Here is an 18630-nt window from a genome sequence, read left to right as displayed (position 1 = left end):
AAACCCCTTAGCTCACATGTTGGTTCCAGTTACTTAAAATGACATGGTGACACTAAAATCACCAACAATCCTCCCTCATTTTAGTGTAACCCTTGAACAAACATAACCTTATCAACAACAAACCAAAGTAGTACATAATGAAAATATCGAAACGACTGAATTTCCACTTAGTATCATACAATTGCAAATATTTGAGAATCAGGGTGTTCTAAGAATTGAACCCGTCAACCCATTTGAATACCAGAAAGTAAAATACATACTAGTTTATTGAATTTCTAGCATAATACAACTTGACACTATTATAAAGCCGTGTGTCCCAATCCTCTCATGATCGTATCAAGGTCAAGTCCAGAACCTCTTGAAATGCGGCTACACTTCACAATCACGTAGGTAACTCCTTTCCATGTATCTGCACATACATTTATCAAAGGAATTATTAAGAAGTTAAACTTCAACCTGGCTAACTTGCAGAACCGAACACATACCTGGGATGAATACTTCATGTGTTCCAATCTATAAGTATGAGCTTTCCACATTGAATTCAACTCCTAACATCATATTAGGAGGGAATTGGGTGTCTCATCATTATATGACTTTAATCCCATCCCGATTACAGACTTGTGCACTAAGTCTCTTGTTAGACCTTTAGTCAAGTGATCTACCCAATTATGTTGCGATTTCACAAACTCAACCGAAATCACACCATTCATGATTAGTTCTCTAATCATACTATTTCTAACACCTAGATGTCTAGACTTGCCATTATAAACCTGGCTATATGCCTTAGCCAAAGCGGCAGCACTATCACAAAGGATAGAAATAGGTGCTATCGGTTTAGAGCACAAAGGAATCTCATAGACTAAATTCCTTAGCCACTCTGCTTCTTTACCAGCAGCTGCTAACGCAACAAACTCAGATTCCATTGTCGATTTTGTAATGCAAGATTGCTTCTTGGAAGCCCAAGAAATGGCATCTCCCCCAAGCAAGAATACCCAACCAGAAGTTGAGGAATGATCCTCCATGTTGGTAATCCAACTTGCATCTGAGTGACCTTCTAAAACCGAAGGACTCCCCAAGTAACTCAAACCATAATTCATGGTTCCCTTAAGATACTTAAACACTCTATTCACTGCTTGCCAATGTTGAGCACTAGGATTGCTAGTGTACCTGCTCAACTTACCTACAGCAAACGCAATATCAGGTCTGGTACTTGTCATGGCATACATCAAGCTACCAATAGCCTTAGAGTATTCCAACTGTGAAATCAGAATACCATTATTTGGCATTAATTTCACACTTGGGTCCATAGGATTACTCACAGGAGAACAATCGGTAAAATTAAACCGCTTGAGAATTTTCTCAAAATAATGACTTTGAGTCATTACCAAACCTTTGTTCATCCTCTTAATTCTTATTCCAAGAATTACATCAGCCTCTCCTAAATATTTCATGCAAAACTTGGATGAAAACAATTTCTTTGTTTCATCCACTTGATTTTGGTTGGTGCCAAAAATCAACATGTCATCTACATATAAGCAAATGATCACTCCAGCTCTAGTAGCATCATCAAATCTACTATAAACACATTTGTCACATTGGCTTGTTTTGAAACCAAAAGACAAAATCACCTCATCAAATTTTTGATGTCATTGTTTAGGCGCTTGTTTCAACCCGTACAAAGATTTGACAAGTTTACAAACCATATGCTCTTTATCGGGCATAATGAAACCTTCTGGTTGTTTCATGTAAACTTCCTCATCAAGATCACCATTTAAAAAGGCTGTTTTCACATCCATTTGGTGAATAACCAGATTGTGGATACTTGCCAAGGCAACCAACAATCTAATAGTAGAAATACGTGCAACTGGAGCATACGTATCAAAATAGTCAATACCGGGTTTTTGTCTAAAACCTTGAATGACTAACCGTGCTTTGAATTTGTCAATAGTCCCGTTAACATTCATTTTCTTTTTGAAAATCCATTTGCAACCAAGAGGTTTAGAACCCGGAGGCAAATCAGACAACACCCAAGTATTGTTCTCAAGAATTGATGACATTTCATCATCAATCGCTTCCTTCCAAAAGGCACTATCCAGAGACTCCATGGCCTCTTGATAAGTCTTAGGATCATCTTCAATACTATAGCAATAAGAGTATTCAAGACTAATTTCATCCCTTGAACCTTCCACCAAGTACAGTTGGAAGTCGGATCCGAAAATTTTCAAAATATTGCCTATTTTGCTTTTACGAAGATCTTGTGGTTCTTGCACATTACCACCATCTAGAATTTCTGAATTTTGCTCTTTAGGAGCATCAAAAGTCAGATCCTTAGGCCTTTGAATCGATGAAAACCTCATCTCATCAAAAATTGTGTCCCGCGACTCGATAACAGTGTTAATTGAAACCGAATCATTAGGTTCTATTACATAAAACCTATATGCCTTGGAATGTTCAACATATCCAATGAATATGCAGTCAATTCCACGTTCCCCCAAATTCTTCTTTTTGGACTCGGTGTGTTTTACAACTGTCCGACATCCCCAAACCCGAAAATAACTCAAATTTGGCTTTTTCTTGAACCAAAGTTCATATGGGACTGTTTTGTTCCTTTTATTTGGAGCCCTATTTAATAAATAGCAGGCCGTTAGCATGACCTCTCCCTAGAATCCTTCACTCAATCCCGAGTAAGACAGCATCGAGTTTACCATTTCCTTTAAAACTCGATTTTTGCGTTCAGCAATGCCATTCTGTTGAGGCGTGTAAGGTGCCGTGGTCTCATGAATGATACCCACTGATTGGAAGTATATGGGATCCATATATTCACCTCCCCTATCAGTCCTGATACATTTAACCGGAATGCCCAATTGCAATTCCACCTCGGTTTTGTATATTTTGAATTTATCTAAGGCTTCATCCTTAGAGTGCAACAAATACACATAGCAAAACCGAGTGCAGTCATCAATAAAAGTGACTACATACTTTTTATTCCCTAAAGAAGGAGTGGAATGAAAATCACACAGGTTACTGTGTACAAGCTCCAAAACAGCAGAATTTCTAGTGACACTAGGAAAGGGCTATTTTGTCACTTTTGTAAGCATGCGTGTTTTACATTTATCAGATGTCATATCAAAGGCTGGAATTAATCCATCTTTTGACATCTCATGCATCCTTCTAAAGTTAACATGACCTAATCTTACATGCCAAAGCATAGATTTATCAACATTAGAAGCAGAAGATACAAATGCATAATTCTGAACAGGTAATAATTTGTCAACAATATTCAAACGAAACATTCTATTATTTAAATATCCAAAGCCAACAAACATTCCACCCTTAGACAAAACAAACTTATCCGACTCAATAACTTGTTTAAAACCATCAGAATTCAAACAACTAGAGCTAACAAGATTCTTGCGAATCTTGGGAACAAACAAAACATCAAATAATCTAATTGTCTTTCCAAAAGTAAATTCAAGACACACGACACCTAAACCACAAATAGGAATAAAAGAATCATCTCCCATTTTTAGCACCGAGCCATCTTCAAGCGGAGTTAATGTTTCAAACATCCGTTTATCCTTGCATACATGGTTCGTTGCTCCGGAGTCGATCCACCAAGCAACATCATCATCCTTCACATAGAATGATTCAGGGATAAATGAAACATAGTAAACATAATTCTGATTAGAAGTATCAAAGTTAGTCAAAAACTGACCTCCTTTCACTTGGGCCGAAGACCCGTTCACTTTCCCATTGGCTCCACTGTTTCCAGCACCATTGTTGCCCAAATTCACACGACAATCACGCTTGCAATGTCCAACTTGATTGCACCTCCATCAAACCAGATCCTTTCTCTTTTTGTTGGAGTTTCTTGGGACATGTTCCTGCTTACGTTTGCCATGTCCTTTGTGGTTCTGCTTCCTTGGTTTGTTTTCAACCATATGAACCGAGGGCTGTCCAGGTTCAAATTTTCCTTTGGGTTTTTCAGATTTGTCACTTTCCTTCGCACGAAGAGATTCTTCAATACGAATGTGACTAGCAAGTTGAACCAATGACAGTTCCTCCTTTTGATGTTTCAAGTTATGTTTGAAGTCTTTCCAGGACGGAGGTAGTTTGTTAATGATAGTGGACACAGCTATGGATTCATCCATATTCATTTTGTGTAGTTTAAACTATCCATATATGCCAAGGAGTTCATTGTACTGTTCAGTGACAGACCTTGAATCTTCCATCTTATAATTATTAAAGTCACTAACCAGAAACTTCTTGCTAGAAGCATCCTCAGTAATGTATTTCAGTTCAAGGGTATCCCACAACTCCTTGGCACACAAGGCTTCACTATGGATATCAAATAAAGCATCAGACATACTGTTCAGAATGTGACCTTTGCAGATGTAGTCATCATTGTCCCACTTCTGTCTCTTTCTCATCTCTTCAGTTGTCTTAAAAACACCTTCCTCAGGCTCTGCTGGTCTTGGAGTAGTCAGCACGTATGCTGCTTTCAGAGTAGTCAGCATGAAGTGCATCTTCTTCTTCCAACGCTTGAAGTCGACACCTTCGAACTTCTCCAGTTTGGCAAACTTGGTAGTCATCTCGCGGATTGAGTCACCCATCTCCAGAAACAGAAAATATTAGTTCGATTGTTGGGAAAATTAGGGTTTGCTGTGGAGATCTGGATACCAGCTTGGATCATGATATCATTTTCCGAACTGATATTTCTACCCTATGTCTGGGTTACAAGAAATTCAGCCTAGGATAATCCAAGCGGACACCTACGTTTCTAGGCACAGAAAACGTAATCTATTATGCTAAAAGGTTCTGTGAATGTGTGAAGGAAAAACGAGAGCTAAAAAACAAGCATCTTCTGGAAAGGAAGAGTTGTTTATATACTAAACACGATTAGGGTTTCATTAGGGTTGGGTCGTCATTACTTGCTTAGGAAGCAAGTAACATTAATCCGGATTCGGGTTACCAAAAACTAACGAGTTTCGTTAGTTTTACCATAATCCGGATTAGCTCTGCCCCTTGGACCCCCGCTAGGGGCGCTGCCCCCGGACCCCCGACTAGTCGTCGAACCGGATTCTGACTCGATCTTATACATGCGTGCACTCCGCACAAACCCATACATATATTAGAGTACAAATCATGAAACCCCTTAGCTCACATGTTGGTTCCAGTTACTTAAAATGACATGGTGACACTAAAATCACCAACATGTACTATGTAATATTCATATGTGAATATACTGTGTAATATTCATAAGTGAATATATCATCTAATATTCACAAATGAATATACTATGTAATATTCACATGTGATATACCATGTAATAATATGTAATATTCAGATATGAAAATATTATCTAATATTCATAAGTGAATATACCATCTAATATTCACAAGTGAATATATTATGTAATATTCATAAGTGAATGCATCGTCTAATATTTAAATATGAATATACTATGTTTATTATATGCTATATTCATATATGAATGATACTTAAATTGTAAAAAAAAAAAAAAATCATAGTTTTTATTCATAACTGAATAACGAATGTACTGTAGTAAAAATCTGATTCATTTTTATTCACTTATGAATAACAATAGCTGAAAATATAAAAAAATAAATATTTTATTTTATCTTAAAACTATATCAATATGGATGTCTATTTGTAGAGAATAAAAAATCACGAATTTTGGTATATTTAAAACCATTTTTCGATAAAAATAGCTTCTTAAAAATTAGAAAAAAACAAAAAAACCATGTTTTTTGTATATATTAAGGTAATGATTAGCATAGTTTAAGGAAACATGTTTTGTTGGAAAACACATGTTTATTCTTTTCCCATCTCTGCTGCTCGACGGAGGCTTTTGCGGCAAAAATAAATGAGTGGCTGAGAATGATTCCCCATTCTCAACCTTTTTTTCTCAATTGAACCCTCCTATATATATATATATATATATATATATATATATATATATATATATATATATATATATATATATATATATATATATATATATATATATATAGAAAAGTTAAATAAAGAACCATAATTATTGGTTTTTCAAGGAACCAAATCTTTTTTTCAATTTCTAGAGTTTATTCTTTATCGAAAAAAAATCTAAAAATATCTAAATTCATATATTAACATTGTGAATGTGAAAAATATTTTTCGGATTCATATTGTGAGTTTTCAAAGATTCACATTGTGAATTTGACGTAAAAAAAATCGATTTTTATATCATTGGAAAAAGGATAAAAATGTATGAATTTCTGTATTTTTAGTTTTTTTTTGATAAAAAAAATAAGTTCTAAAAGTTGAAAGAAAGATTGGTTCCTTAGTTAATTATGGTTCTCTATTGAACCTCACCATATATATATATATATATATATATATATATATATATATATATATATATATATATATATATATATATATATATATATATATATATATATATATATGATTAAGTATTGTGTGAATGTATGATTAAATTCTAGCCATTAGATTAAAAGAATTAATGATTTTGATTGTAAGGGTACATAGATGTTAACATGGGGTAACATACACTTTATATACAATTAATAAATTCTTAGAGTATTAAAGAGTAAATTTGACATTTTATTATGAGAGAGAAAAAAAATTACCTCATTTTTAGGAAACAAGTTAAATGTATTAATAAAATCCAAATTATTATTTTAAAAACTAAACGTTTATCATGAAATCATGTATCAAATAATCTAAATAATCTGGAATATTATTTTTACATAATCACAAAGTATAATTAGATTTCATTATTTAATAACGATTCAATTTCATGAAATATATTCTTCATTCTTTAAGAATTATGAAATATCATTCATGATTTTACAAAATACTAACAAAATATTTTTATACAATAATCATAACATATGGAATTAAAGAGCCAGACGGTCTCATTCTTTAAAATCAAGAATTTGCTTTAAAAATATTTCATTATTTGAAAACTATAATTTGTTTGAGGATGATATTATTCTTTAAGAATCATTTCATTATTTAAGAATGCATTTATTAATAAATTTTTTTGAACCACGACTCAGACCTTTGAAACCAATTTCATTCTATAAGAATGATCCATGAACATTGTATAACATATTTTGAAGTATATGTAATATTCTTTCTACACAGATTCACTAAAGCTATAGATTATCTGAAAATTCTTAAAAAATAAGAAATATTATTTTGATACATAAAAAGATGTTACACAATATAACATATTCTTGAAGAATACGCGATAAAATAACCTATTCTTGGTATGAATTTTGAAAGAATGGACATTCGTGTTGGCACCTTATCCGATTTTTAGTTACGTGCGGAGTTTTGAATATATCGATAATTCTTACGAATTTTCTAATTTTCCAATAGGATCTTCAATATACCTTGTGCGTGTACTTGATTTTCCGATGATAACTTCATATAGAAAATTGATAATTTCTAAATCGTTGATCGAATTGTAGTTCATATTAGCACACTTGAACACCAATCAAGGTTTATATATTTGTTAGGACTCAATATCCGTTTTTAACTTGGTTACATCATCATTTTGCAGAATTCAAATCTAAAGTTTGCCCACTGTCCATGTAGGGTATTGTATATCAAAATAGCTCCTGCATAATGAAAACGAGTTGTTAAAAATGAGAAATTTATTTTATCCAAACTGAACAAATCATGAACTCGTGACTACAGGTGCAAATGATTTTTGGGACAATATTAGTTCATTAAAGCCTTTTTTTTAATTCAACGCTTTGTTGAGTAGCCTTCCATGCATCCATTTCTAGTGGTTTGAATGCCCACAACATCTTTATCTCGGTAATGTAAATTCAAGAATTCAACTTGACCCATAATTAATGTGTAAAAACTTTTTCATATTTTAAGATACAAAAAACAACAAACACTATAAGTAGCAGTAGTTTAATCACATCCTTCTCACCGGATTTCTTCCTTGACACTCACTCACCGTCTTGTTAATTAGTTAATAATCATAATATTGTATATTGAATTATCATTTTCACTCGCTATAAGTTTTGATACATGACATTAAATATTTATTTGAAAAACAAAATACTGTTTTTAAGAGTCTGTTGGGTAGTATATTGGAAAATCACTTATAAGTTTTCTAAAGTCCAAACTATATATTTCAAACAGATTATAACTCAAAATTTTTAACTTTAAGATCTTGTCTAAAATCATTCTTTTAATTGAAAAAAAAAAAAAAAACTAAAGCAACGAAAAGTTAATAAAGTAAGAATCAACTTACTCATGGTGGGCATTGACAAAAAAATTATTGCATTTCCAAAACAAATCGTCAAATAGTTCGTTGGTGTTAACCAAGCAAAATAAAGAGAAAACAGTGAATTCCATCATTCAAACTCGAATTCTGATCATCATTGTTCCGGTGAAAAAAAATATGGTTGCGACTGTAAAGAGGGTGGCATGAAGAAGAAGGTTCTAGTGTATCTTGTTAAAAAAACAAAATATTGACGATAGTTATGGCGGATCAGTGATTATGGTTGATGATTAGGGTAGAGGCGATGGTGGGTAAGGTTGTGATGATGTTGAACACATGCGATTACGGTAAGCAAACTGGGTGGTGGCGTGAATATTGAAGATGGAAATAAAGAGTGTAATGCCAATGATATGAATAAGAGTTCCTTACGAATTTTTCAAAATATGAATGAAAGTGACATCAATTCACTTCCATAATTATAGGATTTTAATCAGGTAACTTAATTAATTAATTATTGAAAATTATAATTATATTGGGCAATTTGATTAATTTTTCTTTGTATAATTATTGGTTCAGAATTTGTCATACATTCATACAATATTTATATTTTATAAATGAACCTAACTCTCTCTCTCTCTCTCTCTCTCTTTATATATATATATATATATATATATATATATATATATATATATATATATATATATATATATATATATATATATATAGGAGGGTTCAATTGAGAAAAAAAAAGGTTGAGAATAGGAGAATCATTCTCAGCCAATCATTAATTTTTGCCGTAAAAGCCTCCAACGTACCGGTAGAAATGGGAAAGGAATGCACATGTGTTTTCCAACAAAACATGTTTCCTTAAACTATGCTAATGATTACCTTAAAATATACAAAAACATAGTTTTTTCGTTTTTTTTTTTTAATTTTTAAGAAGTTATTTTTATCGAAAAATGATTTTAAATATACCAAAATTCATGATTTTTTATTCTCTATAAATAGACATCCATATTGATATAGTTTTAAGATAAAATAATTTTTTTTTTTTTATATTTTCAGCTATCGTTATTCATAAGTGAATAAAAATGAATCGGGTTTTTACTACAGTAAATTCGTTATTGACTTATTAATAAAAACTATGATTAATTTTTTTTTACAATTTAAGTATCATTCATATATGAATATAGCATATACTAAACATAGTATATTAATATTTAAATATTAGACGATGCATTCACTTGTGAATATTACATAGTATATTCACTTGTGAATGTTAGATGGTATATTCACTTATGAATATTAGATGATATTTTCATATGTGAATATTATATAATATTACATGGTATATCATATGAGAATAGTACATAGTATATTCACTTGTGAATATTAGATCGTATATTCACTTATGAATAATAGTTGGTATATTCATATGTGAATATTGCACAGTATATTCATATATGAATATTACAAGGTGTTTTCAGAAATATATATAATTTGTATATGTTATTCACATATGAATAACATACAGACTTGCATATAGTTGGTATATTACATGGTATATCACATGAGAATACGACATAGTATATTCACTTGTAAGTTGTGAATATTAGATCATATATTCACTTATGAATAATAGTTGGTATATTCATATGTGAATATTGCACGGTATATTCATATCTGAATATTACAAGGTGTTTTCAGAAATATATATATAATTTTTATATGTTATTCACATATGAATAACATACAGACTTGCATATTTGTTTTGTGTTTTAATAATCACATATTGATTCAGGTGAGAAAACATATTCATATATGAATATAACGTGGTAATTTAGTTTATGCATTTCATCAAACAGTTGGAGTGCATACAAGTTAACTTTTTTAAAAATGTGATAAATATGATACTTCGACTATTTAAATCTTACAAAAAAGTAGATTGGTAGAGAAATATATGGAAATTTTCAAACAAAAAATGATTTGATCTTTTTCTAACCTTAATTTCGATGTTTTATTTGATGATCGATGTTGAAAGAATGATACGAATTGAATTTTTTGTTGATTATCGATGATGTCGATCTAATGATGCTGGAAGTATAATTAATCATAGACGTTGAAGATATGCTCGTATTCAAGCAGAATTGAAGGTTGGATTGAAAGAGCAAAAAACGAATTTTTGTTGTCAACTGTTGAATGCTGTTGATAAACGTGTTATTAACGAAGATCGATGATTGATTAACACAGGATGACGTTGATCGATGATTTAATTGAAGAAATCTGGATGATTGTTGAAGGTTGGAGGAGAAATCTGGATGATAACGATCGATTAGAATGAATTTCAACTGTTATCTAATTCTCTACACTTACGTATTTGTGATTGAAGGCTATTATATCATATTTACAAGTTTGTCACCGTGTCTTTTTATGCTTAGATTAAATAAGTGGTTGAGAATGATTCCCCCATTTTCAACCTTTTTTATTTTCACAATTGAACCTACCTCTTTCTCTTTCTTTCTCTCTCTCTCTCTCTTTCTCTCTCTCTCTCTCTCTCTCTCTATATATATATATATATATATATATATATATATATATATATATATATATATATATATATATATATATATATATATAGGGAAAGGTTATATATCATACATACTTAAAAAGCTAGCATTTTTTCTTGAATCTCATGTATTTGAAACCTCCATTCTTTTTTCCTTTCATCACATTCATTTGAAACTCCCATGACTTTTCAATTTCTTTATAATAATAATTATAATTTGGTAGTTAGGTTAAATAAATATCAAATCTAAAGTGTATTCATAAATAAACTAAATTTCAATATTAAAATAATATTTTTAATTCTACTTATAAAATTATGTTTTTTTAACTTTTAACATATTATACTTAATTTATTAGTTTTAATATATTGTTGGATGTAAACCATTATCATTTTAAAGGTATAATTTTTGAACAATTTGTATAAAATACTTAAATTATTAATTGAAATATAACATTATAGGCTCAACTTAAATATAAATTTTATTTAACTTAAACAACCCAAAGATTATTTTATAAATAGTTGAAAGTGATAAATTGTAGTGTCATTTAAATAATGATTGTAAGTTGGTTAATAAGGTTAAATAAATATCAAACCTAAAGTGTAATCATAAATAGACTAAATTTCAATTTTAAAATAATATCTTTACTTTTATTTATAAAGTTATGTCTTTAAATTTTAACATATTATATTTAATTTATTAGATTTAAAATGTTGTTGCATGTAAACCATTATCAGTTTAAAACTATAATTTTTGAATAGTTTGGACAAAATACTTCAATTGTTAATTTAAATATAACATTACAGTGTCAACTTAAATATAAATTTCAGTTCTACTAAAAAAACCAAATAATATTTTGTAAATATTTAAAAGTGATAAATTATAGTGATAAATACAAAAAAACTAAATTGTAATAACAGTTTAACTAAAATATTTCCTAAATATATTTATATAATCGTTAAAAATTTTCAAATAAGTAGCTTAAAATAACTTATAATAACAATAGTTAAAAATAACTCTATATAAATTATTATATTGTTACCTTTAAAATCAAAAAATAATGTTTGATGTTTAAAATAATTATAATGATAGAAATTAAAACATTAAGGACATATTTTAAAAAAATTAGTTAAAAATAACAACTATAAATAATATTAAACCATATATAATATTTAATTTTATTGATGTGTAACTCGCGAGTAGAAGTCATTCAAACTTGGGATGAGCATATGGATCGGGGAACCGGCCGGAACCGGTACCGGAACCGGAACCCGATGGAACCGGTCGGGCCGGGACCGGGACGTTATTTTTGTGAATTTTTGGAACCAGGAACCGGAACCGATTTAACCGGAACCGGTATAACCGGCAAAAACCGATAGAACCGGCAAAAACTGGAACCGTATAATGCTATTTTTCAAGGAGCGGTTCCAACATTTGAAGACACGACAAGAACCGGTAGGAACCGGGAACCGGTAGAACCGGAACCGGTAGAACCGCCGGGCCGGTTCGGTTCTTGATTTTGGCCGAAGCCGGTTCCCCAGTCCGGTCCGGTTCGGGCCGGTTCCGGCCGATTCGGTCCTTTTGCTCATCCCTAATTCAAACGATTGAGATTATGACGTTATAATAGATTTATATATTATCATATAATTCAAAATAGTCAATATATTATATCAAATTAATATACAAATTATTATATCAAATTTAACAACAACGTTAGTGTTATATTTTAAAAAATATATATTTGTAAAGACTTCAACTATATAGGTGTTTCTGTGCATAACAATGTCAACTCAAATATAAATTTCAGTTCCATTTAAAAAAACTAAAGAATATTTTGTAAATAGTTAAAAGTGATAAATTGTAGTGATAAAAGCAAAAACTAAATTGTAATTTCAATTTAACTAAAATATTTCTTAAATATATTTTTATAATCGTTAAAAGTTTCCAAATAAGTAGCTTAAAATAACTTACAATAATAATAGTTAAAAACAATTCTATATAAATGATTATATTGTTAGCTTTAAAATAAAAAAAACAATGTTTGATATTTTAAATAATTATAATGATATAAATAAAAACATTAAGCAAATAAATTTTAAAAAATTAATTAACAATAAAAACAACTATAAATAAGATCAAATCATATATTATATTTAATTTTATTAATGTGTAACCCGCGGGTAGAAGTCATTCAAACGATTGAGATTATGAAGTTATAATAAATGTATATATTATCATATAATTCAAAATAATCAATATATTATATCAATTTACTATATACAAGTTATTATATCAAATTTAACAACAACGTTATTGTTATATTCAAAAAAATCATATATTTATAAAGACTTCAACTATATAGGTGTTTCTGCCCAAAGCGCGGGCATTCGCCTAGTATATATATATATATATATATATATATATATATATATATATATATATATATATATATATATATATATATATATATATATATATATATATATATATATATATATATATATATATATATATATATATATAAATGATTTACAATCGGTCATAAGTGATAATCTTAACAAAATTAAACAATTTATCAATAAATGATGTACAAAAAGAAGATGAAATATAAACTAAAATGATAAATGAATACTCCCTTAAATTATTATTATTTTTTAAAAAAGTTTGATAGCTTAGATCGTTGTTTTTCAATAACATTAAAAAAGTTTTCCATAAGATGGTAGTTTTTTTTCAACATAACAATGTTAAAGGTAATAATTAAACTTTGACTTTTCAAGAGAAAATATGTTAAATATAAGAATGTAAAACGGATGTTGATATATATATATATATATATATATATATATATATATATATATATATATATATATATATATATATATATATATATATATATATATATATATATATATATATATATATATATATTGTTTTCACTATCTGTTGTGTGGATGTATGATTGATTCTGAACCAATCATTTTAGTTATTTTAAGAAAGTAATTAATGCATATTAAATGCTGAATATGCAATTAATATCAATTATATCTTCAACATGTAATATGTATTAATTACTTTCTTAAAATAACTAAAATGATTGGTCCAAAATCAATCATTCATACACACAATAGATAGTGAAAACAATATATATATATATATATATATATATATATATATATATATATATATATATATATATATATATATATATATATATATATATATATATATATAGGTTATATTGAGAACACCAAAAGATTGAGAAACATGAGAACAAATGTGGACCAATCGTTTAATAAGGGAGTAAATAGGAAAGTATATATGTACGTAAACAGTAATTAGGCAACATAAACATATTAAATAAACACGTAACAGTCGTTTCCCATGATTGAAGCCAGAACGATGAAGAAGGTTTTTTGGATAAAAGTTATTGAAACCATTTTGGTTGTTTCTGCAGTCGATACCTCCGACATTAGACGTCGAATCGAGATTTGCAAAATAGTATAGCAATATTATTGTGACCGAATGGAAAAGTTTTGGAGTCATTGACTGAATTCGGATGCGATGAATCAAACCGTTTGTGGGGATTTTAGTAGTGACGAAAGCTTCTTTAATTCACTTATCAATATTGCTGATTAAGGTGAAGGTAAGTGTGTTTCAGTTCAAAATTTATTATTTGAATGTATTCATTATGTGAAATTAGAAAGAGTTGTTAGTTTCTGCTAAAAACGAAATAGACCTGTTGAATTCAATTGATTTGATTTATACTGACTAATCATCTAGACGTGAAGTAAATTTAAAACAATAGTGAAATCAGCAGTGATTTAGTTAAATGTTGTGTTGGTATTAAATGCTAGACTTTGATAATCAATAATGAACGAATACTATGTAATTTGAAAAATAAATTAAAAGCATTGATGATTACGTTGTGGTAGGTGTACGTAGATGGTAAACTTATGACAAATGTAGAGTTATTTTTGCCATTAAGTTGTATAATCACATATAAGTGTGTTCACTGAGGAGTATGATATGTTGTATGTACATATATAGTTAACCTGTGACAAATATATACTTGTTATTTTATTGAACTGTATAATGTTGGTTATATGTTAATCATTGGGTAAGTTATGGAATTATATGGTTTGACGTGTGAAAAGTATTTTAAGATGATAGTAATCACAAATGATTGGATGTATGTATGATGAAGATGGGGTATCTATAAATGTGACTGTTTTCAATCATGAATGAATGACATTGAATTGGTTTGAATTCAATAGGTGTGTATTCGTACTTTTAATTAAATCATTGAAGGATATATGGTGATACAATCATTATTGTTTGATATTATTTGATGGGAGAATGTTATTGGTTTTTTATGAATTCGACTGGGGTGTCTAGTAATGGTGGTGTCCATTTGTACATTTAAGTAAATCATTGAAGAAGACAATTGATTTGGTTTGAATTCATTTGGTTGTTATTTGAATACAATCATGATTGAATATAATTGAGTTGGTTTGAATTCAAATGGTGTCTATTTGAACTATTAAGTAATTCATTATTAAATTGCATTGATTTGGTTTGAATTCAACTAGGGTATCTATAAATGTTATTGTTGCATTGGTGAATGAATACAAATGATATGTTTTTCATTTCAATTGGTGTGTATTCGTGAATGAATACAAATGATATGTTTTTTCATTTGTATTCATTCACGAATGCGACAATAACATTTATAGATACCCCAGTTGAATTCAAACCAAATCAATGCAATTCAATAATGAATTACTTAATAGTTCAAATAGACACCATTTGAATTCAAACCAACTCAATTATATTGAATGTTAGAAACTACCAGCATTGAATAGTATACGAGGATGAGATTTGTTTCAATCATGATTGAATATAGTCAAAATTGGATACATATATAGTGAAGGTGATAATGAATCAGGTGTTGTATATATGTTGGAACAGATAATTCTACACAAGATAGTGAAGGTGGCTACAAAGATACATCTGATGAAAATGAAAGTGATAATCAATCAGGTGAAAGTCTTTCATAATTGTGATAAAAATGAATTCTGAATAAGGTTTACAAATTTTTTTTATATATATTTATATAATTTAATTGAAGCAGGTAGGGAATCTGAATCAAGTGACGAGTATGTGAACAATAGAATTTTATATTCACCTGGTGGATCTTCTAAGTTGTGGAAACCTACTGTCGCGAAAGAAATTATGCCTGATGAGCATGTTACATTCGAATCACTAACACATGCAATAAATGTGTATAGAAAATATGCAGAACATGCTGGGTTTGATGTTCGGTTGAACACAACTACAAGGTTTCGGCATGACAAATCGATAAAGATAAAGTACGTTGTTTGCAATCATGCTGGGAAAATACCAGATAGAAGCCTCGACACAATGGATACAAATAATGGTGGAAGAAAACATAGGAATTCAAACTTTATTGTAATGGATTGTAAAGCATTGATAAAGTTTGAACGAGTTGGTGTTGGAAGAAGTGAGTTTCAAATTAGAGAGTTTCAAGAGCTGCACAACCACCCTCTTTATACAACAGAAGAGCGTACACATTCAAAAAAAGCTAGAAAATCAAATAGTGCAGACAAGGAGTTTATTATACGCGCAGCAACAGCAAATGTCGGTGCAACAAAGGCACATAAACTTCGAGCTGCGTTAAAAGGTGGATATGAGTGTGTCGGTCTCGAGGAGAGTGATTTAAAAATTTTAGGAAAAAATTAGGTAACATTATAGGTAACAAGGATACGCAATTGGTAGTGAATAAAATGAATGAGAGGAAGACACATTATCCAGATTATTCCTTTGAGTATAAATGTGTAGATAGCGTGTTAAATGCTATGTTTTGGGCTGATGAAATAGATAAGGTATTCTACAAGGAGTTTGGAGATGTTATATCTTTTGACGCTACATTTAGAACAAATAAGTAAGTGTTATTCTGCTTGTTATTTTGTATGATGACTTTTTTCATAGTCCATGTTTGTACGATTTCATTAATAATGAAAATTATTGTTATTCAGGTATGGAATGGTATTTGTCCCTTTTACAACTATTGATAATCACAAAAGATCCGTTACTGTTGGTGCTGGCCTACTTAGTAATGAGAAAATAGAGTCTTATTGTTGGTTGCTTGAAGCATTTTTAAAAGCTCATGGAAAAGCACCAACGTTGGTGTTAACAGACCATGATCCAGCGATTCTGCAGGCAGTTGAGGCTGTATTCCCGAACGCCAAACATAGACTACGCTTATGGCATATAACGAAAAAACTACAGGCGAAGGTATGTTGTATGGGTAATTGACTTACATATGGTGAATATATAATTAGATATGAATCTTGTTGATGATTGTACATTTATATGTAAAAATATATGGCTAATTTGAAGCTTAAAAAGTATATGTGGTAGTCACGAAATGGTTGTGTATCAGGTCAGCGGGGATATTTTGAAGAACACGGATTTCAGAAAACTCTTCAAGAAACTAGTGTGGAATATATATCTGGATCCCCTTGATTTTGAAACAGCGTGAAAGTCATTGATGAAGGATCACAATCTGCAAGATAAACGTTGGTTTAAATACGTGTACCATAAGCGGAATTCATGGATACCAGCTTATTTTAAGGACATGCCAATGCATGGACTGATGAAAACAACTTCCAGGTCTGAAATTGCGAATTCATTTTTTTAATAAGTATTCGCATCATAGGAATTTCCTTCTGTATTTCATGGTGAACTATGATACAGCGATTGGAAAACAACGTAACACGCAACGTCGTCTTGATAATGAAACTAAGAGAACCAGGCATAAATCGGGATGGGCACAGGATTAGAGCAACATGAAGCAAACGTGTATATTAACACAATTTTTGCAGAAATTCGAAAGGAAATATACAAAGGAGCATGGAATTGTTCAATTGATAGTGTAGAAAATATTAATGGGTGGCAGGTAGTAATGATTACACATTTGGACAAAAGAAGACATGTGAAGACAAAGTGTAAGGTTAGTTCATAAAATTAATCTGAAAGTACATGCATCAGTAATGCTGGTAAAAATATAAACAAGGAAATTTTTTTTTGGTAAAAAAAAATAATGTGGCTAAAGTAAGGATTAAAATCTTCATGTAGGTGGAACTGAACTTGCCAGAAAAGGAAGTGAAATGTACATGCGACCTCTTCAAGCGAATGGGCATTTTGTGTCGACATGTGTTTGTAGTGCTGAAGAATAATCACATTGAGGAGATACCTGAGCAATATATTTTGCGTAGGTGGAGAAGGGATATTATTTCTAGCCATTTGTTGGTTAGTAAGAATGGGCTTGCTGGAATGAAGATGACACTTTTAAATTGTTAACCGAGGCATATAGTAACATGGAGTACTGTCTGGAGCGTCTTAAGAATGATAAAGAAAAATTAGAAGATTTTGTAAAGACAACACGCACGATGAGGAGTGTGATGGAGCAAGATCCGGTTAATAATGTTGCACTGGATGAAAGTGATGAAGTTATGTTTAGGCTATTTGGGGTTAGTATTCCAGAAGACATTGACATTAATGTCCCACCAGTGATACATAATAAAGGGTGTGGGACTAAGAAACGGATGGTTAGTACGTCGGAGAGGGCAGCTACATCTTCAAAAAGTGGTTCACGAAGGTGCACGAGATGTAATTTATATGTGAATCATAATTGGAGGACTTGCAAAGTAAGAATTGCGCGTGAGATGTCCGGTGGTAGTTAGATTAAGTGTTAGTTTACTGAAGTTTTGG

The 18630-nt window shown here is 30.2% G+C and overlaps 1 protein-coding gene across 1 annotated transcript; it reads left to right on the top strand.

Annotated features, from left to right (window-relative positions):
• The first annotated feature begins 10523 nt into the window (after positions 1–10523).
• Positions 10524–18219, top strand: LOC128127678 (protein FAR-RED ELONGATED HYPOCOTYL 3-like). Its single transcript, XM_052766339.1, has 8 exons — positions 10524–10572; positions 15805–15876; positions 15968–16537; positions 16696–16798; positions 16893–17151; positions 17614–17671; positions 17742–17869; positions 17995–18219. The coding sequence occupies exons 1-8, from the start codon at positions 10524–10526 to the stop codon at positions 18217–18219; spliced, it is 1464 nt and encodes a 487-aa protein (XP_052622299.1).
• The last annotated feature ends 411 nt before the right edge of the window (positions 18220–18630 follow it).

Source organism: Lactuca sativa, chromosome 8 (genome assembly GCF_002870075.4).
Source record: "Lactuca sativa cultivar Salinas chromosome 8, Lsat_Salinas_v11, whole genome shotgun sequence".
Taxonomy (NCBI): Eukaryota; Viridiplantae; Streptophyta; class Magnoliopsida; order Asterales; family Asteraceae; genus Lactuca; species Lactuca sativa.
Note: the sequence above shows the minus strand (reverse complement) of the source record. Positions and strands in the feature narration are given on the sequence as shown.